Below are 27,189 nucleotides of genomic sequence, written 5' to 3'. Positions count from 1 at the left end.
TTAATTTTTGACATCAACATCACTATCTCAACAACATGGTTTTCCAAGCAAGTCAAAACATATATATTATGTTAGTGTTGTATATCCATACTATCATATAATAATCATAGATTTACTATCGTAAGATGTTAGTGTTGTATATCCATACTATCATAGATTTAGATGATTATAAAAAATATTTATGATATTCTGAGATCCTTCATAATCTCAGAGAGATCGAAGAAAAAAGGTGATGGTTTGATCAGTATTAGCCAAGTGGGTATGATGGGCGAGGCGTGCGCCAACTTGTTATCCTTCCACCGTCGAGAGCGGGAGGTATTCGCTGCTCTGTGAAGCCAGCCTGACGCTGTACCCTCTGCTTTAGGATCCAATGCGACCCGAGCCTTCGCCCGGACCGCATGGTTCAGCTGCACGACTTGGAACGGGCAAGCCGAGATTTACACGTCAACACCCCACCCGCTTGGCTCTCACAAGCATCCCACCACCTCAATGCCCCCGCTTGGGTAACAAGCCATCGCTACCAGGCTCGGCGATCGAGGCGCTTCATACAACCTCATATAACAGTTCAAGCAGCTAAATAAACAGGCGATGTGGGACTAAAGATGGTGCTCACTGCGATACCCAAAGAAGTGTTGGGTGTCGACAGTAATACATCAGCGCCCTGTTACAAACCTAATATCATAAATTGGTACATTTGGAAGGAATCCTTAACAAAAGTATGATTCTACTCTGCTGTAACGAACAACGACAAATCCAGTTATAGCCGCAACTAAGGTTATCCTCGACTTCCACCCTCTACCTGGGCTCTCTTCCTCCTCCTAAATCTTTGTTCTCTCAAAACCCTCCTCAAACCCCCTTTTTAACCCCTTAACTCGAAGTTGATCATCCGATTGCTTCCACCGCCGCGAGCGAGATAGAGAACGCCTTCGAGATCAGGTCGTCGTCCCGCGGCAAGGAAGGAGGCCGGTCCACGTCGGTCAAGAAACCCGCCACCGTCGGTTAGCTGATGATGGTCCAGATGAGGGTCTCTGAATGGACGGATTCCCGGACACGGAAGGGTTTGCTGCGGGACAGGTGACCACCTCTGCAGAGTAGCGCAAGTTGCTCTTCTTTCTTGTTTCAGCGTTCTTCTTTGGAGTTAATATACCATCTGGTAAAGTTGGAGGAACTGATCGGACTTCGTAAACTATATATATATATATATATATATATATATATATATATATATTGCTCAGGGGTTATGAACTGTATGTTGTCATTGATCAGGCATTGATTACCTACAGTGCTGCATAGATGCCTGTTTCTAGGATCAAATTTAAATTGTCAATATGCTCTTGATAATTCTAGTGAATGACGGGACTATTGTGATTAGTTGTTCTCTTTTTCATTAGATATAGTATATCATTGTTGATAATTGGTGTGGTAGGATCTAAAGATCCAAATACTTGATTAGTTCGTGTCTCCTTTCCTTGCAATGATTGAATGCATTTCATTTGGGTGTATATTGTTCAAAAAAATACCTATTTGAAAAGCTATCTGTTTGATTGGTAATTAGTATTTGAGTTCCTATGGTTTCTCCAGTTAGTTGGTAATTAGAGTTCCTATAGTTTCTACAAAATATGTTTGATTGGTAATTAGTATTTGAGTTCCTATAGTTTCTCCAATTAGTTGGTAATTAATTTTCCTCCATCCTGACAGCTTTGGAAGATGTGTGGAGTCAATGGTGCTGCCGCTGGAGTTACTGCAGCAGTTCAATACTTCAGATTTTCCTGATCAGCAAGAATATGAAGCTGATACTGTGTCACTTGAGGCTGGATTACTTGTGCATCCTCTTCTTCCATCAGAGAAAGCAGATACTGTGTCACAATGGCTTAGGTAGATTATGTGTGTAGACTCAGTGAAGCCAATTGAAACTGGAAGAAATTCAGAGTCAATGCAAGTTCTGTGGAGTGCAGTGATGTCCTTTGCATGCAGATCTCCTAAGGATCTGCTTTGGATCTTTGCCACTGGGCTGATGGTTTTCCACTAAATCTCCATCTATATCGAATGTTGTTAGAAGCTTGTTTTGATGGCACCAATGATGGATCAATAATTGATGGAATTGATGAGATCTTGGAGTTGATAAAGAAGACTTGGGTAATCCTTGGCATAAACCAGATGCTTCACAATCTTTTTCTTTGCCTGGGTTTTGTTTCACCGTTTTGTAACAAATGGTCAAGCAGACATTGATCTGTTGATTGCAGCTGATAACCAGATGGCTGAAGTTGCAAAGGATGCAAAAGTAACAAATGATCCAGAATATTTAAAAATATTGAGTTCAACTTTGAGCTCAATATTAGGGTGGGCAGAGAACATTCTTCTTTCATACCATGATACTTTCAGTGCTAGTAACATTGAAAATTTTCAAGGTATCATATCGCTAGGAGTATCAGCGGCTAAGATACTAGTTGAAGACATTTCTAATGAATATCATCATAAGAGGAGAGAGGAAACTGATGTAGCTCGCAGCAGGGTTGATACATACATTCAGTCTTCACTTCGTACTGCTTTTGTTCAGGTAATCTGCAGAATTGTGAATTTGGGTTCCTATTGACCTGCTTGGTCCTGTTTCCTTTGCCATTTCCACATGTTCATGGTTTTTGCTAGATCAAACAATATTTTCACATGTCATTAATCATTTGTACTATTGTATGTTTTTTTTTCCCTTCAGATCACCCAAATGGCAAATTTTGAATGTATCTTTGAACAGTTCCCTGGCATGCAGTAGTGCAAATTTTATTTATGTTTTCTGACACTATATACATACCTGTTAAACTATTATTGAAATGATGGACAAAATGTTGGTTTTCTACTCGAAACACTTTATGATTTTATTATATCTTCGTGTTAATTACTAACAATTTCTCAGCCAATAACTGATTTGATGCAGAGAATGGAATTAGCAGATTCTGGCAGGCTATCATCAAAGAACCAAAATACTTCTACTCCTGTTCTTTCCATCCTGTCGAAGGGCATTGGTGAAGTAGCAAGAAAAGAAAAGTCATGTTCAGTCCAATACTAAAGAAATGACATTCCCTCGCTGCAGGTGTTGCTGTTGCTACCCTTCATTCTTGTTATGGAGATGAACTAAAGCAGTTCATATTGAACACTGTGGAACTAACACCAGATACAGATGAAGTACTTAAAGCTGCTGACAAGTATGGGGGCACGTCATTGTTGTTGTGCATATTGTTGTTGAAGATTCTGTCGATAGCAAGGATGGGGGTCAGCCATTAATCAAAGAGATGCCACCTTATGAGGTTGATTCTGGAATTGCCAATCTTGTTAAAGTGTGGATCAAGAAAAGAGCACACAAACTAAAGGAGTATGTTGATCAGAACTTGCAGCAAGAGGTTTGTTCTTTTACCTATGCATGTAGCTTTTTTTAATCATACAAAAAAAATAAAGGAATGGTTTAATATATGTTTGCTAATTTCTAGTTTACTAAAGTTCTCCATGGTTATGTTTTTTCTATATCTGAATAAAGATGTAAACTAGTAGTTACTTGATTAGTTGATTGTATTTATAACCCTTATATTATATCTTATACTTGTACTCATTTCATTAGTTTGTAATACAAGTTGTAGAAACTTCATTTTCTTCACTAGTACTAAGAAAAACTGATGATTCCTGCTGTTTAATAAGGATATGTTTTTGACACCTTTGTATAAAAAAAAGGAAGGCATATCCAGTTGCTTGAGTCTCTCACCAATGCGGGATCTGAAGAGGGTCAATGTATACAGTCTTATCTTTAAATATTTAAAGAGGTTGTTTTCGTTACTCAAACCTTGGTCTCCCAGGTTTCAAAGAAGCAACCTTAACTTTACTGATTTTTACACCTTTGTATAATATTTTTATTTCATTTTACCTGCAGCGTGTTTTTCCTATAGTAAGCTTGTTTCAGTTCTTTCCACTTGGGTTACTAAGTGCAAGATTGCAGGATACATTTAACTCATTCTTTGGCACTTATTTAATGAATTTCTCTTTGGTGCTTTCTTAGATTTTCTTTGTTTGCATAAGTCGAGTTTTTGCCTATCGTGCATGTAGCAAAGTTTGGTACATGTATTCTGGGAATTATTAGTTAATATATTTTGTGACTTCTTAACTTGAGAACTCAAGATGTTCCAACGTGTATCATATTTTATGTTTTCCAACTTTCAAGACTTGGAATATGACTAGATTCTACAAGTTAGCTATAACTTCCCATATCAAGTGACCGATATTGGTTTGTGGAATGTCTGTAGGATTGGAACCCAAGGGTGCGATTGAAGTTCTACTGATAATTGATGAAACTTTAGATGCATTCTTTCAACTGCCTATACAGATGCAGAAAGCCATGCTGTCTGAGTTGTTAGTAGAACTTGATTAAAGTCTGCAACATTATGCATTAAAGGTGAAGTCTGGATGCGGTAAGTATCAAGTAATGATGTGAACTAGTTTCTTTATTCGGTGGAATAATAAACCTAGTACTTCCCCTTTAGGAACACAAAGCAGTTTTATTCCTCCATTGCCAGCATTAACCAGATGTGAGATTGGTTCAAAACCAAGGAAGGAAAAAGAGAAGCTACAGGACATGCCAGAAAGGAAATCTCAAGTTGGATCAACAAATGGAGATGGCTGTTACGGTCTTTCACAGCTATGCATATGCATACGTGTGAATTCACTTAATTATATTTGGACAGAGTTGGAGAACCTAGAAAAGAAAATTATAACTTGTTCAAGGAATGTTGAGTCAGCCCAAGCAGATTATATTAAATGGGTTGCATATCAGTTTTAAACTTACTCGTGCTGCTTGTCATGAAAGAATTCTGCGACTATGTGAGACAACAGCATTCAAGGTGATCTTCCATGACTTGAATCACGTTCTATGGGATGCCTTATACATTGGTGACACTGCTTTTTGTGGAATTGATCCTTTCAGAAAGGAACTTGACCCTGCTGCTATGGAGATGATATCAAATACTGTGCCCAAGAGGGTGAGAAATCGTGTCGTAACTGCACTAATGAAAGCTTCTTTTGATGAGTTTTAGCTAGTTCTTCTAGCCGATGGCCCATTTCGAGCATTCTCTTGCCAAGATTCAGAGATAATAGAGGACTTTAGATTGCTCAAGGAAATTTACCTGGCTGATGGCGCTGGTTTGCCCCAGGAACTGGTTGAAAAGGCTTCATCACAAGTGAAAAGTGTGCTGCGCCTATTCTACGCCGAGACTGAGAGCCTCATTGAGCAGTTTAAATATCACCCCAGGGATGAACTCGAACCACCTAATCGTTTCCGTCGAGGTGTTCCTGAATATCATCAAATAGGTGCAGACGCTAATGGGCATGATATAACTTGTTATTTCGTTCTTACCTTAATTTGTTCAATATGAGGCTCCAACAAAATAGAAAGAGATAGCGAAGTATTACCCTACCTCGGTTTGTGGATAAGTTATCCTTGTTCGACCGACGATCCTTTTCGATGGATTATAACGACTTGCTCGATCATAATAGCCCCTAGCTAATGCAAACCAGGATTCTGAAGGTGACTGCGATGGCAAGTTCATCACTCTCGGCCAGCTCTTCAAGCACATCGGTGATGCTCACATGATGATGTCATCGAGAACGATGGCTACGCCTCCCTAGAGCACCATGTCCTCAAGCTCAATGACTTCGCACTCAGAGGTGATGTTGGCAACCTTGGATCCACCTTGAATTTCATCTTTGATGGGGCGAGGGAATAGATCTTCATGATGTTGGGGATAAATGGGGAGCCAAACCCATTGTGATTGACACCCTCACTAACCACATCATGTAGGAGAGCTTGTAAGGTCCCATCACCCTCAACGGTGAGATGCTTGAGGGGCAGCTCTATGAGGTGATTTTTGCTTGTGTAATGCATGACAACGCATTGTACCCCATGCTCATCGTGGAAGAGATCTTGATGTCCTCCATCGAGTTTTGGCTATCGCAATCATTGTCTACCTCCAAGAAGAAGAGTTGGGTACAAGCACTCATCGATTAGCTTGGCCTCCAATCCGTCACTAACACCATTGTTGATGATGAGATCCATCGTGACGTCTCTGACAAAGAATATCATAATGTGTTGATCGTAATTGACATTATCCACGGTAGAAAGAAGATTTGAAATCTATCACTGCGAGAAGACCCGAGATCTGCTATGGTAGAGGAGAAATGAAATTCGCCATGGCAGAAACAAGATTTGAAACCTGCCATAATAGGAAGACATGAGATTTGACAAAGAAGGAACATGAAATTTATAATAGAGGAAAGAAGATTTGAAGCCTGCCACGATAGGAAGACTCGAGATCCGTTATCGCAAAGAAGGGACATGAAATTCGTCATGGTAGAAAGAATATTTGAAGTCCGTCACAATTGGAAGACCCGAGATCCGCTATGACAAAGAAGGGATATGAAATATGGCATGACAAAAGAAGATTTAAAGCCCGCCATAATAAGAAAACTCGAGATATGCTATAGTATAAAAGGGACACGAAATTCACCATGACAGAGAGAAGCTTTGAAGCCCGCCATGGGGGAAAACTCGAGATCCGTTATGGTGAAGGGATATGAAATCCACTACGACGAAGAGAATATTTGAAACCCATCGAAGACCCGAGACTCACTATAATGGAGAATAGACATAAAATTCATTACGACGGAAAAAAGATTTGAAGCCCACCATGGTAGGAAAACCCAAGACTCGCTACAACGGAGAAATGACATGAAATCTATCACGATAAAGAGAAGATTTGAAGCTTGCCATGGTGGGAAGACATGAGATACGCTACAGTGGAAAGGGGACTTAAAATCCGTTATGGTGGAGGTGCAAGGCAAAATGCACCCAAGATAAATCCAGAAAAACTTAACTTGCACCAAAATAAATCTGCTATGGCAGAAGCACAAAGCTAAATGTGCCTAAGATACGTAGATTAAATAAACCTAACTCACACTAAGATAAATCTACTATGATGGAGGTGCAAAGCCAAATGCGCTTCAAATGCATAAGTTGAGAATACCCGACCCTCGCCAAGATAAATCTGCTACTATGGAGGCGCAAAGTCATATGCACTCAAGATACATGAGTCGAGAAAACTCGACCCGCGCCAAAATAAATCAACTATGACAGAGGCATAATGTCAAATACGCCTAAGCCACATGAGTTAGAAAAACTCAACCCGCGCTAAGATAAATCCGCTATAACGTAGGCACGAGGCCAAATGCACCTGAGACGCGTGAGTTGAGAAAACCTTATCTACACCAAGATAAATCCACTATAGTGAAAGCACAAGGCCAAATGCACCTTAGACACGTAAGCTAGGAAAACCTGACTTATGCCAAAATAAATCCGCTACGATGGAGTTGCAAGGCCAAATGTGCCCAAGATGTGGGAGTTGGAAACACGACCTACACCAAGATAATTCCGCTATGGTGGAGGTGCAAGATTAGATGTGCCCAAGACGCGTGAGTTGGAAAAACTAGACCCATGCTAAGATAAATCCACTATGGCAGAGGCACAAGGCCAGATGCGTCCAAGACACGTGAGTCGGGAAAACCCAACCTATGTCAAGATAAATCCGTTATGGTAGAGGCGGAAGGCCAAATGCACCTAAGATGTATAAGTCGGGAAAACCCAACCCGCTAAGAAAAACCTACTATGGTGGAAGCGCAAGGCCAACTGCACTCAAGACGCATAAGTTCGAAAAACCTAACCAGTGTTAAGATAACTCTGCTATGGTGGAGGTGTAAGGCCAAATGCGTCTAAGATGTATGAGTCGAGAAAACTTGACCCATGCGAAGATAAATCCGCTATGAGGAAGGTGTAAGGCCAAATACGCCCAAGACACGTGAATTGGAAAAACTCGACCCACTCCAATATAACTTCGCTATGGCAAAGGCATAAGACAAATGCACCCGAGACACGTGAGTCAAGAAAACCCTACCCGTGTCAAAAGAAATCCGCTATAGCGAAGACACAAGGCAAATGTACCCGGGATACATGAGTTGAAAAAATCCTACCCATGCCAATAGAAACATAGGTCAACGTGCTCGAGACACTTGAATAAAAAAAACCTAACTCGCATAAAGAGACTCATTATGACGAGGGCATAAGGCCTAATATACTTGAGACACCTGATTCGAAAAACTCAACCCGTAAGATGAAAAACCAAACAACGTGCTTTGAGCCCCTCTCGCAAAAGTCCCAAAGTATGCCTTTGGATGGGAGGGACAAATGATAGAGAATTTACCATCAACTAACATGTGGTTACCACATATCATCCAAGTCATCCTTCATATGCCTATGTGTACATAAACACAAGCTTCCTTTTAATTTATTATGGAAAGAAGATAATCACGAACTTCTTTTTCTTTCTTTATAACAAACAAGATAATCCTAAGCTCTTTTATCTTCCTTTATGATAAGTATATCATAAATTTTCTTTTCCTCCTTCAAGGTATAAAAACATATCATAAATAGGAAAATAGAGGACTTTCTCTTTTCTTGAACTACTCGAGCCCACATTTAGGGATCTCATATTGTTAACTTGAGTGTCGAAGGGACAAAGTCGAGAAACCTCTGTTGACTTTGGTCTTCGTGTAGGTGTTATATTGAGAACGTAATACTTTCACCTCGGGAGCTCGATATCTCCACCTCGAAGTCATCTCGGAACCATTTCGAAAAGACTTGAGACAATCTTGTGCATATAGGTTTGGACCATATTGGAATGACCAAGAATATTTCTTCCTAACACTAGTGAAGCCTAATTGAATGATGTAATGCTTTATAAATTGTTGCACTGCTCGGCACCAAAATATTGCATTTGTTTCTATAATTTTTTTTTATATTAAGACAGGTTGCTGGCCTTTCAGCGATACAAGAATATTCTTGATGCCAACATGAAATATCTCAATCGATCTATCAAACACAATATCTCACTTAGCTCACCACTTCATCAAGTCAGATGATTCCAGTTTCAAGAGTGGCATTATTCATGGAACACAACCCTGTCTTCCCTTACGTGCAATTCGAATTCAAGCTGAAACTGTAGCCGAGCTGTGTCCTGGGGCTTTGGCAACTCTTCTCTCCCACATCAACCTTCTAACTCTCTCTACCTCCCCCCACTTCTTTGCCGCTGCATAAATGTTCGACAGCACTACATACACCCCATCGTTCCATGGCTCCAGCTCCAACAGGTTCCTCGCTGCCCACTCGCCGACCTCCACATTAACATGCTTCTCACAGGCACCCAGCAATGTCCCCCATATCACCACATTTGCCTCCATTGGCATCCTCTCCACCACGGCTCTTGCCTCCACCAGTCGCCCCACCCTACCCAGCATATCCACCACACACCCATAATGTGCCACCGTAGGCTCCAAACTGTACTCCTCAGCCATTGCCTCCAGGTAGTTCATGCCCTCTTCCACCAATCCCCCATGCGCACACGCACTCAGCAAACCAACGAACGTCACCTGGTTCGCCCGCACTCCTTCCTGCTGCATCACCCGGAAGAAGTCCAGTGCAGCGACTTCCTCACCATGCATCGCCAGGCCCATGATCATTGCTGTCCAGGACGAGACATCCCGGCTCGCCATTCTCGAGAACACCTTGTACGCGAGGTCCGTCCTCCCGCATTTGGCATACATATCCACCAACGAATTCGAGAGCATCACGTCTAACCTCCCTGACCGCCCTGCCTGCAGGAGACACTTGTGCACTTGCTGCGCCAGACCGAGGTCACCTAACCCACCGCAGGCCGAGGCCACGCTGACCATCGTCACGTCATCCGGCACGAGCCCACTTCTTCGTAGCTCTACGAACATATCAACTGCTTCCGCCAATCGACCGCCCTGCGCGAGTCCGCTTATGACGGCATTCCACGACCCAAGCTTTCTCTGCGCGTTTTGGTCGAACACCTTCATCGCCGAGTCGAACACGCCGGCCTTGGCGTAGAGGCTAATGAGACCGCTCTCGGTAAACTCGTGGTTCTCGAGTCCGAGCTTGACAGCGGTGCAGTGGAGCTGTCCGCCGGCAGGGAGGGCGAATAGAAGGGCGACGGCCTTGAGGGCGAGCGGGAGGGTGTAGCAGTCGGGCACGGTGCCGGAGCGGGACATTTGGGCGTATAGCAGGAGAGACGTGCGGGGGCGGACGAGGCGGAGATAACACCGCATGAGGGCGTTCCAGTGGAAGGGAGCGCGGAGGAGGTGGGCGCGGAGGACGTGGGCGTGCGTCTGCGCCAGATCCTCCGGGTCCGCGCAGGACTCGAGACGGGCTGCCGCCTCCGCGGCAGGATCGCCAAGACATTGCTCGGAGGAGAAGAGAGAGCGGGAAAAGTGGAGATGCGAGGGAGAGGAAGAGGGAAGGTTGGTCTCGGTGGCGGTGGCGGTGGCGAGACGAGAGAAGAGAGGTTGGAGGGAGCGCATAGCACAGCAGGCATTTGGGTGCGAGAAGGACGGTAAAAGAGGTTATCCGCATGATACATAAAAGATTTACATGCATACCGTTACGCTTAACCCTGACCATGCCTTGCTTACGTCAGGCTTCCATAAGACCACATCACCTGAGAAACATTTCGGGGTGATTCAGTCATTCCTGAGAAACTTACGTAGGCACAACAATTCCCAGTTTTACGGCAAGATTACTGATAGAAGTTGCAGCGATCAAGTCCTACACGGCCTCCCATCAAAGGATCCTTTCCTCTTTCCCAATACACAGTGATAGCAACTGTTCAGATATTACTTGTAGTTGGTTACCAGAAGAAGGCTATCATCCTTCGGCGGAGGCGACGCCGAGACCGATCTCTGCCTCCACCCTCTCGGCCACGCCCTGCGCCAGCTTTTCCAGATACGCGACGAACTCTTGCTGGGTCCATCCTTTCACCGGGTCCGCGGCGAAGGACCACACGAGGCTGCACCCCTCGGCGGCGCAGCCCGGGTCGGGGGCGACCGCGAACGTGGCGCGGTACCGGGCGAAGCCCTTGTTGGTCTCCACGATCTCGTAGGTGTAGGAGCGGCCGGCGGGGTCCACGGCGAGGAGCCGCTCCTTGGACCACCCCGTGGGCTGGGTGGGGTCGGAGCGGTTGAGGGGTCCGCCGCAGTAGCGCACGCAGCCGGGCTGGCCGTCGACGCCCTCCAGCTTGTGGCAGGTGCGGACGGAGGGAACCCACCGGTGGAGGCTGCAGAAGCCCTTGAGGAGGGACCAGGCCTGCTCGGGCGTCGCGGCGCGGATTCTGGCCGTCACCTTGCCCTCCCATCCCGACTTGGGTTGTGCTATTGTCTCCATCGCTCGTTACAGAGACGGGAAGGGACACGGAACAACGCGCGTTGTATCGGGGGACGAAGAGGCGAGGTGGTGGGACCTAAAATTCCTTGTAGACCACGTGGTTGTAGATTGACATTTTGCAAATCCATGTGGACCTAATTAGTTACTAAATCTTTCAGAAATTTAGCAACTTGTAGAAAAACAGAAAATGTCAGTAAAAGTTGAAACGATGAGCTAATTCTAAGAACTCGCCCCATCCAATCTCAGACCAATTTTCCAATTCTGTTCCAAATCAGACCAATCAACTCAGTCCTAAAGTTCACCGTAGAGATCCAAATATGAATCAGGGGGGACCACCGAGCCTTGTTGAAACTGCAATATGAGTAGAAAATTGAATTAGATAAAAAAAAATATTTTCAATATATAAATATTAATCAAAACTTAATTATACAACAAATTTGGCGTGGGAAGGCTGTGCTCATGAAGGACGATTTCTAAAAAAAATAAATTTGAGAATTTTTCATAGAATATCTGAACTTTAAAATATTTTCAATGCTCATGTAAAAAATATCACTTAATCATTATCTTCATCAAATCCACCCTCATCTCTATCCATCAAGAGGATGACAGATGAACAAGAGACTCAATCAGGGATAGGCAATGGGTGGTGACCAACGGAGATGGAATAATAAAAAAAATACATAAATTTTTTTTAATTGGACCGAATTCTCAAATTTATGATTTTAAAAAAATTTTGTGAGGATAATTATGGATTTATGCTTTCAGTATACAATTTTCGAAAAAAACAGGAAGAAAGCAAACCAACGCGTGAGAGCTCCACGCGACAGTTAGCAAGCGTCCGGTTCCCTCTCTGGCCTGTGTCCCCTTCCATTGGAATGCGACGAGATCCCTTGCCTCCCTCGGAGCTAAAATTTCCACTGCGATCCCGATCCCCTTTCTTCCCCATGGCTTCTTGGCTCGAGATCGTCGAAGGTACGCTCGTTGATCCCATCTCCTTTTTCCAATCATGATGGGTTCCATGATTCGTCTTCTTGGCGTCATCCTCTGTTTCTCGAATCGGTTTGATGGATTTCTCCCCTATTTCTTATAATTTTGGGTGCAAGAAACTGGGGTTTAATTTTTCGTTGGATAAGTTCTTAAAAGTCGTCATAAATAAGGTTAGAGATGATTAGATTATGGTTTCGAATTAGATATGATTCTGCTTTGCCTCTATTTTTGTAATATGATCTCCCAACTCTAAGCCTTGATTTCATGACCGAGCATTTTGTAAGCAAAAGTTGTAAGTGGAGACAATTCTCTTTCTTTTTCGTTGATTTTATGAAGGAACAATTACAAAAATGATAAGAAAGAATATCTTTTTCGTTGCTCGTATACATAGGGTCATCCGAAATATCTCTGAGATGGAAGCATCAAACTTTTTAGGTATCACCAGCATAAAAAAATTGAGGTATGAGTATGAACATGAATAGTCAATAAAAATATCTGTTTTTTTTCTATGTTAAAGATAAGCTTTTATACTTAGTCGTAAGGAGCACGAAGAAAGCTTGTGATTATCTTTCTCGTTATGAATGATGAGAAAATAGTTTATAATTATTTTTCTCATCATAAAATGGCCCTCGTTAGACACCACATGACAATGATGTTGGAAAATCTAGGGGCGATATCACATGCGTAGCGGATGAACATTAAAAATAAAATCCTCAATTTCTCAAAGATGTGTTTGTCGTCGTGTGAAGATTGGTGCATAAAACTTACAAAACTTAAAATTACGTATATGAAAGTTTGTGTTACCTAAGGAGATCGTAGATCCCTGAATCCTTGCATATATCTAGGAGATGATGGAAGAAGTCAAGCGCCCTCCTCTCTAGTGGTGATCCACACAGCAGGGCTACGACGATGCTCCTCAAAACTCCAAGCCTGCTATCTGAGGAGGAGAAGGGGAGGAGAATAGGAGAGGCAACCTAAAAAGGCTTTAGCCTATGAACCATTGGTTCCCTCCTATTTATAAAGGCCCCCTATCAATATAACCCTAATGGACCCAACCATATTGAGTATTGGATCTTCATCCAACTACCCTGGTTCCAACCATATTGAGTATTGGATCTTCATCCAACTACCCAAGCCTCTTAGATTAGTAGATCTTTATCTAATAATCTCTCATTGGCTCTTATTGGATCTCATACATAGGATTCAATAATTCAAGGCTTATTGGATATCCAATAAGATAAGGGCTCTAGCGGATATCTCATATCTGAACCGCTACTCATCGCAACACCTACCATATGCGTGTGACTCTCTAGGCCTAATATCGAACTTGTCGTAAGTCATATCTGTCAGAACTCCTTCTAACTCAATGAATTATTATCTTCATAATAATTCACTCGACTCATAGATTACGGACGTACTAGACTACTACGTCGCAGTCCCCAAACAGTACAGGGAAATTCAATCCATTGGACATGTTTGTCCTCAGTTACCATGTACTTATAGCCCCTCATCTATATAATATTCCAAAGACCGTATATCGGGTATAGTGTTGTCAGACTCATACGGTTTCTACTTGAGTCTCGCTTTAATCGGATTCTCTCGGAGAACTCTTTCTCTCTTAACCCGAATGACCCTAGCCAGGGATTTGTCTGAGCAAGAATATATGGGATATTCCTCTCAAGACAACGAGAGTGAATGATCCTCTATCGAAACTCAATAGTCCTTGTAAGGTTGGCTACCACTCCCGATGACCGGTTGTGCAAGATCTAGAACCTCTAAACCTATAAGTCTGGTATCAAAAAGTGGAGTACTCATACAGGACATCCTTGGTGTCTTAAGTCTAAGGACCAGATACATTACTGGAATTACGAAATCGTTGTTTGCCAATAAGACATCATCAACCATCCAGCATTTCGTAAACGGATCAATTAGTGAACTCATTCTCCAATGAGCACCTATATTGTATCCCTAGTGTCTCTATACGAGTAGCTATGAGACCAGCTAAATCCATCATATGGATGGGTATATAGCATACCAATCTATCCGGTTATCTCGATATCCCTCTCGAGTAACCTGTGTCCATGGATTTTTACCTATTATCATTGCACAAATCCATGAATATCACAATATATTCAAGCAACATGCAATATAAAGTGATAAAATATCAAATAATAATAAGTAAAAAAACTATGTCAAATCACACATGCTATCACTCACGTGATTGATTTGCAGGGCACATATGACTAGCAAATGATGTATCAAATGATTAATCGATTTCTTGCAAATTGGGTCTTCCCGACGTACATTGAACCTTGCGCTTTCGTTATGATAGATTTTTTTTTTCACGCAGGTTGGATTTTCCCAACCCACGTGAAGAATGACCATTTTGACCTTAAAAGAAAGGCTCGATATCGTAGAAGAGTCTGATTACCAACCCTCTTGATGAATGCTCAAGTGAAAAGGCATTGCCCCAACTTATAGTACTGTCACTCGAGGGGCATAGCCACCCTTTTCACACGTGGATGCATATCTCAGTATAAATATTGATGCGATACTAGCTTCCACTCAATGACTCGAGGGCGACCTCGAGTCACCTGCTCATCCCTATTGAAGCATTCCTAAACCTCTTTGAATAGGTGCAAATGTTAATGGGTATGATGCAAGCTATTGCTATGCTCTTGTCTTAACTAACCCAACAAGTGATGCCACCACCTCAACCGTAATCAGCAACTCAACCAACACTAGCACCTGAGGCTTATCGAGCCATTAGTTAAATAGTAGCCACTTTTGCCCTTACATAGTAACAAACAAATCGTAAAAAAATTTACGGGTTGGAGTAATGTCAGCACGCCAATATTTCCTAATGAATAATATTAGGTAGCGCCATGAGTTGGATGTCATTTGAGAAGTGACATCTTCTACCATTATAGGTAAGACACTATCACTAGATAGAAAAAAAGATGAAATCCCACCTCAGGGTCGTCACAAGATAAGCAAAGAGACCCCAACGCATGATTGAATGGATGTTGATTAGGTCGGGGCACTTGTAAGTCGAACTCGATCGAGATGAAACACTTAACTCGTAGTAATCCAGAAGTGATGCATTCACCACTGAATTATAGTCATGCTAGGTTTTCAATAACTCTAAGTCCCCAAGAACTTTTGGGTTTACGGGGACTGCCTCCCTCAACGAAAGGGAGGCCATGATTTCCTTTGACCCTGGACTGCCCAAAGATAAAGCATGGATCTTAACCATTTCGTAGCCAATAGATTTAGAATAACTTGTACAAGAAAGAAAAGGCATCTCGATTGAAGGAGACATAGGAGCAAAATGGTAGAAGACTTATCTATTTCTGAATTAACATCGACACTATAAGAGACTCCAGAACTAACTTACCCTATAGGGAACCAGAACTAAGCAAAGAAAATTTTGATGGAGGCTCTGGAGACTCAAATGGAAGAATGAACCTCACCCATAAGGTGAAGAGAGATTTATATGGAGGAAGCCGGTCTCTCTCCTTTCATGATTGAGACAAGTGTCTCTTTGAGACACTTCTACATTAAGGATTCAAGAAGCATCGGATAAAAGATTCAAAAGGTGCTAGATAAAGGATTCAAAATATATTGTACGAAGGATTTAAAATGTGCTAGATGAAGGACTTGAAAATTACATAAATCTATCATAATAAAGGCACAAGATAAAATATACCGAAGACACATGAGTCAGGAAAACCCGACCCGCATAAAGAGAAATTCGCTATGGTAAAGGCATAAAATAAAATATGCTCGAAGCACGTAAGTTAGGAAAACTCAACACGTGTAAAGAGAAATCTGTCATGGTAGAGGTATAAGATAAAATGTGATCGAGACATGTGAATCGAGAAAACTTGACCTGCGTAAAGAGAAATCTATCACGATAGAGACACAAGATAAAATATGCTTAAGACACATGAGTTGAAAAAACCCAACCTGCATAAAATAAAATCTATCACAACAGAGGCACAAGATAAAATATGCTTAAGACATATGAGTCGAGAAAACCTAACTCACATAAAGAGAAATTCGCCACGACGAAGGCACAAAATAAAATGTACTCGAAGCGCGTAAGTTGCGAAAAGCCGACCTACATAAAGAGAAATTCGTCATGATAGAGGCACAAGATAAAATGTGTCTGAGACGCATAAGTTGGGAAAATCAGACTTGCATAATGAGAAATTTGTCATGATAAAACACATATGTCAAGAAGACCCAACCTACAAGAAAAAAAAATCCCAAACGCTTACGTGTTGGATGAACTAAACATCACACTTCGAGCCCCCCTCTATAAATGATAGAGGATATGTTATCGATTAATCATTTGACACATCATCGTCATGTGACACTCATCAACGAAGGATAAGAGGAAAGTTCATTTTATCATTTATGATCTAAAAAATAAGGTTTTTTCTTATCATTTATAATAAAAAAAGATAATTATAAGCTTCCTTCTCGGTATTTATAATAAGAAAGACAATCACAAGCTTCCTTCGTATTCTTTACTACCAAGATATCGAACAACATTCTTTTTTTTACACGATATGTTTGTCTAAGATAAAAAAGAAATATCGAAAGTACTCAATATATTTAATATATTTTTCTTACCTATCATACATCTCGTAAGATAACTTATTCATCCAAAACTTATTCATCCAAAATAAAAAAAATAAATGATTGATATCATCTAAAGCATCTTCTTAAATACTATGCATATATCGAAAACAAAAAAAAATCCCAAAATAGTCGACATATCGCGAGCTTCCTTTTTATATGCAATGTATTTCTTAGGATAAAAAAAAATTCTAAAAATGAGAAGAACAAAATCGTTGTTTTCAAACTTAAGACATGTTAATATTAAAGTGTCAAGAAACAACAAAAACTGTTAGGCCAATGCCACATCAGGAGTCATCGCAACCGAAGATATTCATCGCATTACATAAAGAATATTTCCTTGATTGCAAACTATCACCAGTCTTCATCTATAAATAGCAGGTTCGTATACCCCAATGGACCCCAGTGAACCCTGTTACTCCCCAGCCCAAACTATTTCCAATCTCCAACTTCGGTACCGCTGAACCATACACTACGCGTATTTTTGTACATTTCCAATCGCACCCCGCACAACGTTACTTAATTTCGTCCGCTTCCCTTTGTCGTCGTCTCTCTCCTCTTCGTCTCTCTCTCTCTCTCCATCTCTCTCCAGTATCTCAACTCAAGGCTTCCGAAAGCTCTCCATCAAACCCTCTCTCCTCATCGAAACCCTAAGTCAAAAATCTCTCAGTGATGAAACGATCCCCGTCTATTGTCTCCAATATTTGATTCAAATTGATTGCGGCGATCGATTAGCGTCATCCTGATCGTAATTTCGAGGCCTCCCGGCGTCGAATCTGCCCGCTAGGTTTTCGAAACGTCGTAGCGATCACGTGGCTTTTGAGGCATGGGGCTGGGCAGATGAAGGATGCCTGAGCTCCGTAGCAGAGTGCGCAGGGGCCGGGCGCAGGCGACCCCAGCAGTCCAGGCTGAGCGACCGAATGAGAGGAGGCGGCGGGCGGCGAGGAACCAGCAGCCGGTGGATGAGAACCCGCCAGTGGCGAGGTCTGCCGAGCCGCAGGAGGAGATCAGGCTTGCGGAGGGTGGCGGCGAGGTCGGGGGGGTTGTCGGGGAGGTGAATCTTGAAGGGATCGGCGAGAGAAGGATGGATGAATATGATAGTGGGGCGAGGAGCGCCGACAAACTTCTCCCCCGTGGCGAGGACGAGGGGAGCGCCGCTCCCCTTCCGGTAAAGGTTCGAGCTATCTATACTTTTTGCATTTTCTACAGTTGTTTACTCATTTTACTGGGAAAAAGGGGCTAGTCGTTTTCCTCTGTTCGGATTGTTTTGTTACACCATCTTTCGCTCTCTAATTCAATCGACTTTTTAAGACGGATGCAATTCATTTGGGTTCTGTGTCCCTTGTACTTATTTTCATAAGTGAAACAATGTTAAATTGACTTTTGTGATGGTGACTTCAGTTGGTCTTCTTTTCAATCAAACAAACAATTTCTTGGATATCTCAAATTAAAGATTCGTTGGTGTTACTGTGTATGTTTTCATGTGCTTACTTTATCTCTATAAATATGGTTCGTTGGGCATCAGATGGTGCCTTTTGTGTGTGCGGCCTCTCAAATACTTGATGTCGTCAATGAAAAATGAAGATCTTCCAGCATGATAGAATCGACTGATATTAGGTCAAAATATGACTACTTTCAATCAGAGAAGAAACAAAACAGGAAGTGAAGGAAAAATTAGTAGGCATCAGATAGAAAAGCAAACTGAAGTTCTGATGTGTAAACTTTTACCATCTCTAAGCAATCCATTTGCTCACCAAAAGCATCCTGTTTTGTAGCTCATGCTACCAAGTTTTCTATATGATGGTGTTGTATTCATTTTCTTGGCAATAATTTAATATATTATGCATACAACATCATGATGCACCTGTGTCTACACTTTGCAAAAAATAGTTACCAAAGTCTAGACTGGTCATGGTTCTTAATATGAAAAATAAGCTCATTATTGTCGGTGATTCTTTTCGAGTCTTGATTCATTGAGCTGAACATCTTAAAATTATCAAATCAGTTTCTTTCAATCTACTAAGGTTTATCCTGAAGGAGATTATAAATATAGAACTATAAATAATATGTGATGTCCATAATGCTTTATGAGCCTTAATTACTTAGACATGCTGTAAACATAGCACCAAAGGCAAAAATTTGAATCTAGTATTGTTTGAGTAAATATTGATGCTTGAAACCTGCAAAATATGGTGCATATATTCTGAAATTTGGGCTCTCTAAGTTTAGATTATTAACTCTGTCATTCTTGCTGACCATGAAGTCCATGGGACAAACATGCCATTGTTACAAATCTTGTGAAAGTAGGACAATATGGGGATGCAAAACATATATATGTGACAATGTTATCCTGAAGCAATAAACTTTACGTTTTTTTTTTTTTTTGTTACTATTAGTTTTTAAATTAGTTAGATTATACAGATAGGTAACAGTGGTTTGCTATAAAAAAGTAAAAAATAGAAAAATAGTGGTTTGGTGAGATATGAGAGTTGGAGAGGATCTATATTGGGTCAAATTGCTAATATGGGATTTTGAGGTTTTTTTGTTAGTAGTTCTGTCCAGGAGCATCCTCATTAATTTTTAATCCTGGCAAACATGTTGCACATTTATCCTTCTGTCTTTATTCTTCTTCCATTCCTCAAACTTGTGGTGTCAATTAATGTTTCTGCAATGGCTCATGCATGCTGCACATGTTTCCCTCTCTTTCTCCTCCACCCATTCTCTAACTCCAGGGGCTGATAATGGATGGTGGCAGGGAGTGCTGCTACTTGGAGTCATTTCATGTCACCTTCTCTTTCCTCCTGTTCTGTTTAACTCATGATTGTCATGTAAGTGATGTATCTAATGCATACCCATGTTGAACATCTACCCAATGTGTACACTAGTTAGATATGTTATCGACTTTGACAATTTGCCCAAATTACTGTGTTCCAAGTTCCAACTTCCGATGCTGCTGAGTCATTTACTTAAGGTTTGAGTTCAGATGTTTCAATGACCATTGTTAGATACCTAATCAGATTTTAGATTATGTACAACCTTTGACAATCAAAGGCATGAAGTTAGTCACTTTTATGATGTCGAAATTTATTTTACAGCTTGGTGTATAATGTATATGTTATAGTCAGTAGTTATTCTAGCAAGAAACTTCATATTTGAGATAAATTTTCTGGTAATATGTTGGGACTAAAATAGCTAAAATATCTAGTTTCATTCTTTAGACTAGCTTATACTCTTATTCTTAATTTTGAAATCTGTTTCTGGGACATGATAAATCTTGAGAACCTCATCTTCTGAAACATGCTGAGTTGGGTGTCTAGCATGATGCATTTTAGTTCTACTTATATTTATATGCTTCTTTATTTAAAAACGTAGTGTTTCATACTGCACCATTTCCAGCATATTATATTTCATATTAAATTAAATATTTCCAGATGTAAGGATTTTTCAGTGTGATAAAAGGTTCTTTCTCATTCACTTCATTTGTGCAACAGTTTGTCTTTAACACCGTTTATTGTATTTGACTGCAACAGGTCCAGGTTGGCAGTTCACCAGTATACAAAATTGAAAGAAAACTAGGGAAAGGAGGATTTGGGCAAGTTTATGTAGGTCGCCGTGTTTCAGCTACTAATGCAAATGATAGAATTACTGGTTCTGGTGCTGTAGAGGTGTGGTAACTGCATATTTCCCAGTTTGGTAAAAAGTTAAGGTTGAATATTAAAAAATTGTACCATATCTTGTATGTCAGGTAGCATTAAAATTTGAGCATAGGAGCAGTAAAGGCTGCAACTATGGGCCCCCTTATGAATGGCAAGTGTACAAGTAAGTTCTGTTTGTCTTTTGTTGAGCTAAGTTTGTACCATGTCTTCAGTGTCTGATCAACCTTGTCTTCATTTGTAGCACACTTGGTGGTATTCATGGGGTACCACGAGTTCACTATAAGGGTCGCCAAGGGGATTATTATATCATGGTATTTCATTTTTGAAAATATCTAAAATAGTAGTGTCATCTGGGGTGTTAAGATAACTATATTATGAAACTTTGTTCAGGTTATGGATATGCTGGGGCCTAGTCTATGGGATGTATGGAATAGCAATTCACATTCGTAAGTGTTGAATCAAATATTGATTATTATTATGATAATTTCTTTCAGATTACTTTGGCTGTTGTAACTTTTTTCTTTGTGCAGAATGTCAGTTGAAATGGTTGCATGTATTGGCACTGAAGCGATTTCTATACTGGAGAAGATGCATTCTAAAGGGTAGATCTTTATTCCAAATTGCAGCATGATTATCAAAATCTTATGCAATTAGCTGATCTTCCCATGTCAAATTATTTAATGTTGTTCATGTCCTTAATTGATTGTATAATTGTTAATATATTGACATTGTGCATTTGCTTCAATAACTATATTAATGTATTTTAAATCATGCTTGTTATAACAGATACGTACATGGGGATGTAAAGCCTGAGAATTTCTTACTTGGGCCACCTGGGACTCTTGAGGAGAAGAAACTGTTTCTTGTTGATCTTGGTTTAGGTAATTGAATGGCATGGAATTGGCATTTGGCAGTATATTGTGTTTAGATATCATTCTTGATAAAGAATACCTCTAAGGGCTGTCGTTGAAAATTGTTTTCTTAAACTCTTAACTGACAGCCACCAAGTGGAAGGATAGTGCGACAGGGCTGCATGTGGAATATGATCAGAGGCCAGACGTTTTCAGGTTTGTTTATGAACAGCCTTGCAGATCACTACATTTGGTTTGCCTATCAAATTTTAAGAAAATGAAATGAGCTATTTGTTTTGGTTTAATCTGATCTCGTAAGACTCTGTATCGTAAATTGCATCTTGCAGAGGGACAGTTCGCTATGCCAGTGCTCATGCTCACCTAGGAAGGACAGCAAGCAGGAGAGATGATTTAGAATCCCTGGCATATACATTAATCTTTCTTCTCCGAGGTCGTCTACCTTGGCAAGGATACCAGGTAACTATTTAAGACTGTTATAGCCCCTTTGTTTTGATAGATTATCTAAGTGGTAAAGTATCAATATCTTAGGTGGTACATGGACCTGTATTGTCCGATATACTAAACAAAATAATAGAAAGCAGAAATAAAATAATCATATCAATGTTCCGATACCATTCTTGGTTGGTCTGTTTAATACCAACCAACCAGTCCGATCACTACTTAAAACTTTCAATCTGTATTTGTTGCATTTGCTAATCCCATGCATTTTATCCTTACCCATATAGGGAGAGAACAAGGGCTTCCTTGTGTGCAAGAAGAAGATGGCTACATCTCCAGAGACTCTGTGTTGCTTCTCTCCCCAGCCATTCAAACAGTTTGTTGAGTACGTGGTCAACTTGAAGTTTGATGAAAAACCTGACTACGCAAAATGCATTTCCCTTTTTGACGACATAGTAGGACCTAATCCAGATATCAGACCCATTAACACTGATGGAGCTCAAAAGGTACTGCGAGTCTCCTTTTGCCTTCTTTAAACTAAAAGATTCTCTGTAAGACCTAAACGTAAGTTGCACACCCTGTAGCTTATATACCAGGTAGGTCAAAAGAGAGGTCGTCTGATGATGGAAGAAGAGGGTGATGAACAACCAAAGAAGAAGATCAGAATGGGAATGCCTGCAACACAGTGGATCAGCGTCTATAATGCTCGGAGACCTATGAAGCAAAGGTGCTTTTCTGTGTGATTATTTATCATGATTAGAATATGGTACAAATGAATGATTTATTTCCTTTTTAAATTTCAGGTACCATTACAATGTTGCCGATGTAAGGCTTGCACAGCATATTGAGAAAGGGAATGAAGATAGTTTATTCATTAGTTGTGTTGCATCTTGTTCAAATCTTTGGGCACTTATCATGGACGCAGGCACTGGTTTCACTTCTCAAGTTTATGAAATGTCTCCAAATTTTCTTCACAAAGTGAGTACCATTTAGTAACAACTCTTTCACTTACTAAATTGCTTGATGGCACATGTCAATGTTGACAGTTAAAAGATAATGCAAATGATTTTTATTTGATTCTTACTAGGAATGGATAATGGAACAGTGGGATAAGAACTATTATATTACTGCATTAGCAGGGACAAACAGTGGTAGCTCTTTAGTCGTAATGTCTAAAGGTAAATGTTGCTGTATTATGAGCTAGTTTTATTTTCAGGGTTTTGTATGAGTTTGTAGTTAAATTCATTTTGGATTCTATTTCAGGCACACAGTATGTACAACAGTCTTATAAAGTTAGCGAGTCATTTCCTTTCAAGTGGATAAACAAAAAATGGCGTGAAGGTTTCTATGTCACCACAATGGCAACTGCTGGAAGTAGATGGGGAGTTGTCATGTCCCGAAATGCTGGCTTCTTGGATCAGGTCACCTTTATTCTTTTTTGCTTTTCTTTTAAGGCATACTGGCACTAGGGGTGGCATAGTGCATGAATGGCTCGAGTATTTTAGTTGTGTATATACCCCAGCTGATGTGGATTGAGTAATGTGTTGAATGTGTTATGTTCCAAATACAGGTTGTCGAACTTGACTTTTTGTACCCTAGTGAAGGCATTCATCGAAGGTGGGATGGCGGTTTTCGCATAACTGCTACTGCTGCAACATTGGACCAAGCTGCCTTTGTTCTTAGTGTACCCAGAAGAAAGCCTGCAGATGAGACACAAGAGACACTTAGAACATCTGCTTTTCCTAGTCAACATGCGAAGGTGTTGATATCTTCTTACATATTCTGTGAATTTTGTTTTATGATTATAAAATTTATGCGCATTGGTTTAGTTGTTGACATTAAATTTGTTGCAGGAGAAATGGGCAAAAAATCTTTACATAGCCTCTGTCTGTTATGGCCGCACAGTTTCATGATGTTCCACTTTCTATTTTGGGTTGGACAGGCGTAATTGGCTCGAGTAAACATTACATCATGCTGTTTCTTAAAGGCTAGGAAGATGTTGAAGATGCAGAAGGCGTCTTCTAATGTGTTTAGGCTAGAGAATTTGAGGTGCGAGCTTCATTCAAGATTGTCATCTTAATATTGGCCACATCTAACATGTGGTGCAGTATAGATGCCAAGTCCTTTGATGCCTTGCATGATCTGTTGCAATTAGAGCTGATTTGATGTAGTTAGCGTTAGGTTTGTACAGTCAATAAACGGCTACCTGTAGGTAATTTTCAGGGGAGTTAAAATGTCTATCAGATGTAATTTTGCACTTAACTGATGGCATTGTTCCTCCATTTTGTCTAATTAACTGTATCATCTATAATCAGGAGCATCTATTTAAACTGCTACAATTTGTTCTCTATTTGTTCAACACATTGATGTCTACAACCTTCTTTATTATCTATTGGGCTAGTGAGCATGATAATCTTAGTTGCATAAATGACAGGTGATGACATGGTTATTGTGCTTTACTTCTCTTGTCATTTTCTAATGATTATTATATATATATATATATTTTTTTTTTTGTCTGTTTTTTCAAGTTCCTTTTATTCTCAGGTAATCGTGTATAATTGGATATATTGTTTGTTTTCAGACGACAAATGTCATATCTGTTTTGATTCGTCTCAATAGCTTTCTTAAGAACGAATGATCATTTTAACAAGTTAATTTTAAATCATTAAATATATATACAAGTGATCTTGTGCAAATACTGATCATGCGTAATGGTTAGAATTGTTTGATTTGTTTTTTGTCTTGTTGAGTTATTAAATGTCTTCAGAGTCTAAAATTGCATTGTTATGTTTGTATCTAAAGGTACACTGTAATCGATTTTTCACATTCTTTCTTTCCTGTTTTTTATTGATTTTATGGCTCAATAGGAAAGGAAAAATGTGTAACATTACGCAAAAGAGGGCTGATTGAAAAAAATGAAGGGCGTCTTAGTCATTTCAGAAATCAGCGGATTTTTCTGGTAAATTGCATAGGCAAAAATATACATAATGGATCAATGGTTGTGATGAAACGACATGGCGGTGCGTTCTATCACTTATAACGTGTTATAATGTTTCGGCAAATTTTCGATATATACTATATAACGGGTTTTCCAGTAGGCCCCGCCACTTCGAGCGTCTGAAACTTGAAGATCTCGATCTCTCGATGGGTTAGTTATCCATGGAAGAAGGAAAGGCAGAGGCGATCAAGAAGCTGATGGAAATTAGGGAAAGATTAGATCGCGCACCTCTCTCTCTCGCTTCCCTGCTTCCCGCGCCTCTCCGCATCGACGATGTCGGTGCCTCGCCATCGCTCCTACTTGGTTATCCATCTCTTTCTCTCTCGCTTTCCTGGGTTTCCATCGCTTCTACTTGGTTATCCATGTCTTTCTCTCTCGCTTTCATTGTTTTCCAGCGCTTCTACTTGGTTATCCCTCGCTTTCCTGGGTTTTCATCTACTAGCTCGGTAAACTTGACTTCTTGATGACTCAAAGACGGCGTAAATGGTTGCGATCTGAGAAGTAGATGAGTCGTCCCGTCTCATTTCCCCTTCTTGGCGGATACCGTTTTCAAATGCAACTGCACCGCTTCCGTGCCCGTGACCGAGACCTCCCGGCCCCATGAAGTAATTGGTTCTAATCACTTCGTTATCGTTGTGCCTAATTGTTTCTTTCTGATGATCTTTGGGTTCTTGCAATTTGATTGCGTTGCATTGAGTGTCCAGATGCCGTTTCGGTCATTTTATGCGACTGTTGGGGTTTGCAACTGCCTTTTGATCCGTATTTGTGGAAAAAGATTCAAACTAGGTTCAAGAAACAACCATCTCTTTTCTTATCAATCAAGCAGAACACATATAACCATGTAGACTATTGTAGGCATTCCATGTGATTCTTAGGGTTTGGCACTGAATGGAAGAGACCCGAACTCGGTCAAGAAAGTGCTTTTTCTTGTCTAATCAAGCAAGCCGACTGGATATAGCCCGAGAGGTTCCATTAAAGTGTCCCTCCGAACATTCTAACTTCCTAGTTCAGTTTGAATCGTACCATCTTTGTGAGGGTTTCATCTTTTGCTATTTCCAACTTTGTTCATTCTTCCGTTTCTTTATCTATTTACTGCAGTAGGGACATATTTGGTTATCCATGCTTCTAAAGATAATTTTGGTTCGATCTTCACCCAATCGGCAACTATATGAGCCAGCCACTGGCAAGAACTTGATCTTGCAATCAATCTCAGCACTCCACTGGGGTTATATTAGTTTCCTTTTCGTTGAAATTTTGGTTATTATATTACTGGAGTATGCTTCATTAAATTGCATTTAGACTTTTTATTATAAGGATACAGTTTTGTCTATTATTGTGAATCTGGTTGTTAAAATTCTTCCCTGTGCATTGCTTTTCTGCAAACATTGTGAGGAGATAAATCTAGTGCTTTTGTGAGGAAATATTGATTCTAGTTGGACATGTTTAGTTAGCAAGGTCACAGTAGATGTTAGTATATGTTAACGGAAATATAATGGAAATTTTATAGCTTTGAGGCATTGTTTTCCTGATTCTCATTAAGATTGAGAAGTCCTGAACGTTCCCCAGATTGCATTGATCATTCTTCACTCCTACCAAAGTTTTCACTAGAACTCTCAAGATACGAACCGTAATAGTAAAGTAACTTGTTTAGCCGATACTAGATTCATATTATGACCCTTGGGACACCAGATAAACTTAATTCATTGTAGCTGTTTTAGTTACTCTTTAGAATCCTTTTATTAAGGACAAAAATCTGTCTGAAAAGCATAGTGCTGTGTTCTCTTCATTCCTAATTCGACTAGGATAGTCTTGAGAAATAGATTCAACACTCAAGAAAAGATGAGCTATCCACCGTTTTACAAATAAAAAAAAAGGAGATATTTACCAAAACCATGTAAGTACCCTCCATCTGCATCCAGTTCAGGCTACATTTGGATATCATTGCATGGAACTCTTCTTTGTATATCTGTTTGGTATAACAATCTTCATTTGATATGGTTGTCCTTGTATGACTAAGATACCATGCTATCTTAAAACTATTAGAGGTTCTCTTTTGCATGAAAATGATTTCTGAACAATTAACTTCGGTTTTGCCTCACCAGGACTTTGATAGCATGTTTTGGTTCTGGTAATTGTTGTCTCTTCAGGTACGATATTTGGATATTCTGGTAACTATTAAAGGTTCCTTTTTGGTTTTTAACAAAGAACAACATTTATGGCATTGCCCAGCAGTATCTTCTTTATTTATTTGTGATTCCATACTCTTTTTTT

General features: G+C 40.4%; 3 protein-coding genes, 1 long non-coding RNA gene and 1 pseudogene across 5 annotated transcripts; 3 read left to right on the top strand and 2 right to left on the bottom strand.

Moving 5' to 3' along the window:
• The first annotated feature begins 602 nt into the window (after positions 1-602).
• On the top strand, positions 603-5,909 carry LOC103997282 (protein unc-13 homolog; annotated as a pseudogene).
• Positions 5,910-8,841: 2,932 nt separating this feature from the next.
• On the bottom strand, positions 8,842-10,461 carry LOC135648962 (pentatricopeptide repeat-containing protein At1g77170, mitochondrial-like). The gene has a single exon (XM_065167003.1). It carries the CDS (start codon positions 10,459-10,461, stop codon positions 9,070-9,072), a length of 1,392 nt encoding a protein of 463 aa, XP_065023075.1. The 3' UTR covers positions 8,842-9,069.
• Positions 10,462-10,663: 202 nt separating this feature from the next.
• On the bottom strand, positions 10,664-11,537 carry LOC135648963 (lachrymatory-factor synthase-like). Its single transcript, XM_065167004.1, has one exon. The coding sequence runs from the start codon at positions 11,318-11,320 to the stop codon at positions 10,805-10,807; it is 516 nt and encodes a 171-aa protein (XP_065023076.1). The 5' UTR covers positions 11,321-11,537; the 3' UTR covers positions 10,664-10,804.
• A 596-nt stretch (positions 11,538-12,133) lies between these two features.
• Positions 12,134-24,279, top strand: LOC135586416 (casein kinase 1-like protein HD16). 2 transcript variants are annotated; one of them, XM_065168690.1, is made up of 17 exons: positions 12,134-12,292; positions 17,742-18,128; positions 20,485-20,619; positions 20,700-20,773; positions 20,852-20,921; positions 21,001-21,056; positions 21,141-21,212; positions 21,397-21,491; positions 21,611-21,677; positions 21,809-21,938; positions 22,208-22,426; positions 22,505-22,647; positions 22,724-22,898; positions 23,008-23,098; positions 23,184-23,341; positions 23,491-23,679; positions 23,774-24,279. In XM_065168690.1, exons 2-17 carry the CDS (start codon positions 17,802-17,804, stop codon positions 23,831-23,833), a joined length of 2,061 nt encoding a protein of 686 aa, XP_065024762.1. In that variant the 5' UTR covers positions 12,134-12,292; positions 17,742-17,801; the 3' UTR covers positions 23,834-24,279. The 2 variants fall into 2 exon arrangements, with proteins under 2 accessions (XP_065024762.1, XP_065024763.1); XM_065168691.1 differs by lacking the exon at positions 12,134-12,292 and having other exon boundaries at positions 17,654-18,122; positions 23,774-23,971.
• A 762-nt stretch (positions 24,280-25,041) lies between these two features.
• Positions 25,042-27,139, top strand: LOC135649788 (uncharacterized). Its single transcript, XR_010501397.1, has 2 exons — positions 25,042-25,221; positions 25,314-27,139. It is a non-coding gene; the product is annotated as an uncharacterized LOC135649788 (long non-coding RNA).
• Positions 27,140-27,189: the final 50 nt, after the last annotated feature.

Source organism: Musa acuminata, chromosome BXJ3-9 (assembly GCF_036884655.1).
Source record: "Musa acuminata AAA Group cultivar baxijiao chromosome BXJ3-9, Cavendish_Baxijiao_AAA, whole genome shotgun sequence".
In the NCBI taxonomy this organism is placed as follows: domain Eukaryota; kingdom Viridiplantae; phylum Streptophyta; class Magnoliopsida; order Zingiberales; family Musaceae; genus Musa; species Musa acuminata.
The sequence above is the reverse complement of the archived record's forward strand: the minus strand, read 5'-3'. Positions and strand labels throughout refer to the sequence as shown.

Excerpts from the sequence above, each read along its gene's own strand:
- LOC135586416 (XM_065168690.1), top strand. The coding sequence starts at position 17,802 with ATGCCTGAGCTCCGTAGCAGAGTGCGCAGGGGCCGGGCGCAGGCGACC. Across the intron at positions 20,774-20,851 it reads TATGAATGGCAAGTGTACAA|CACACTTGGTGGTATTCATG; the intron begins GTAAGTTCTGTT and ends CTTCATTTGTAG. Across the intron at positions 21,057-21,140 it reads TGGAATAGCAATTCACATTC|AATGTCAGTTGAAATGGTTG; the intron begins GTAAGTGTTGAA and ends TTCTTTGTGCAG.
- LOC135648962 (XM_065167003.1), bottom strand. The coding sequence starts at position 10,461 with ATGCGCTCCCTCCAACCTCTCTTCTCTCGTCTCGCCACCGCCACCGCC.
- LOC135648963 (XM_065167004.1), bottom strand. The coding sequence starts at position 11,320 with ATGGAGACAATAGCACAACCCAAGTCGGGATGGGAGGGCAAGGTGACG.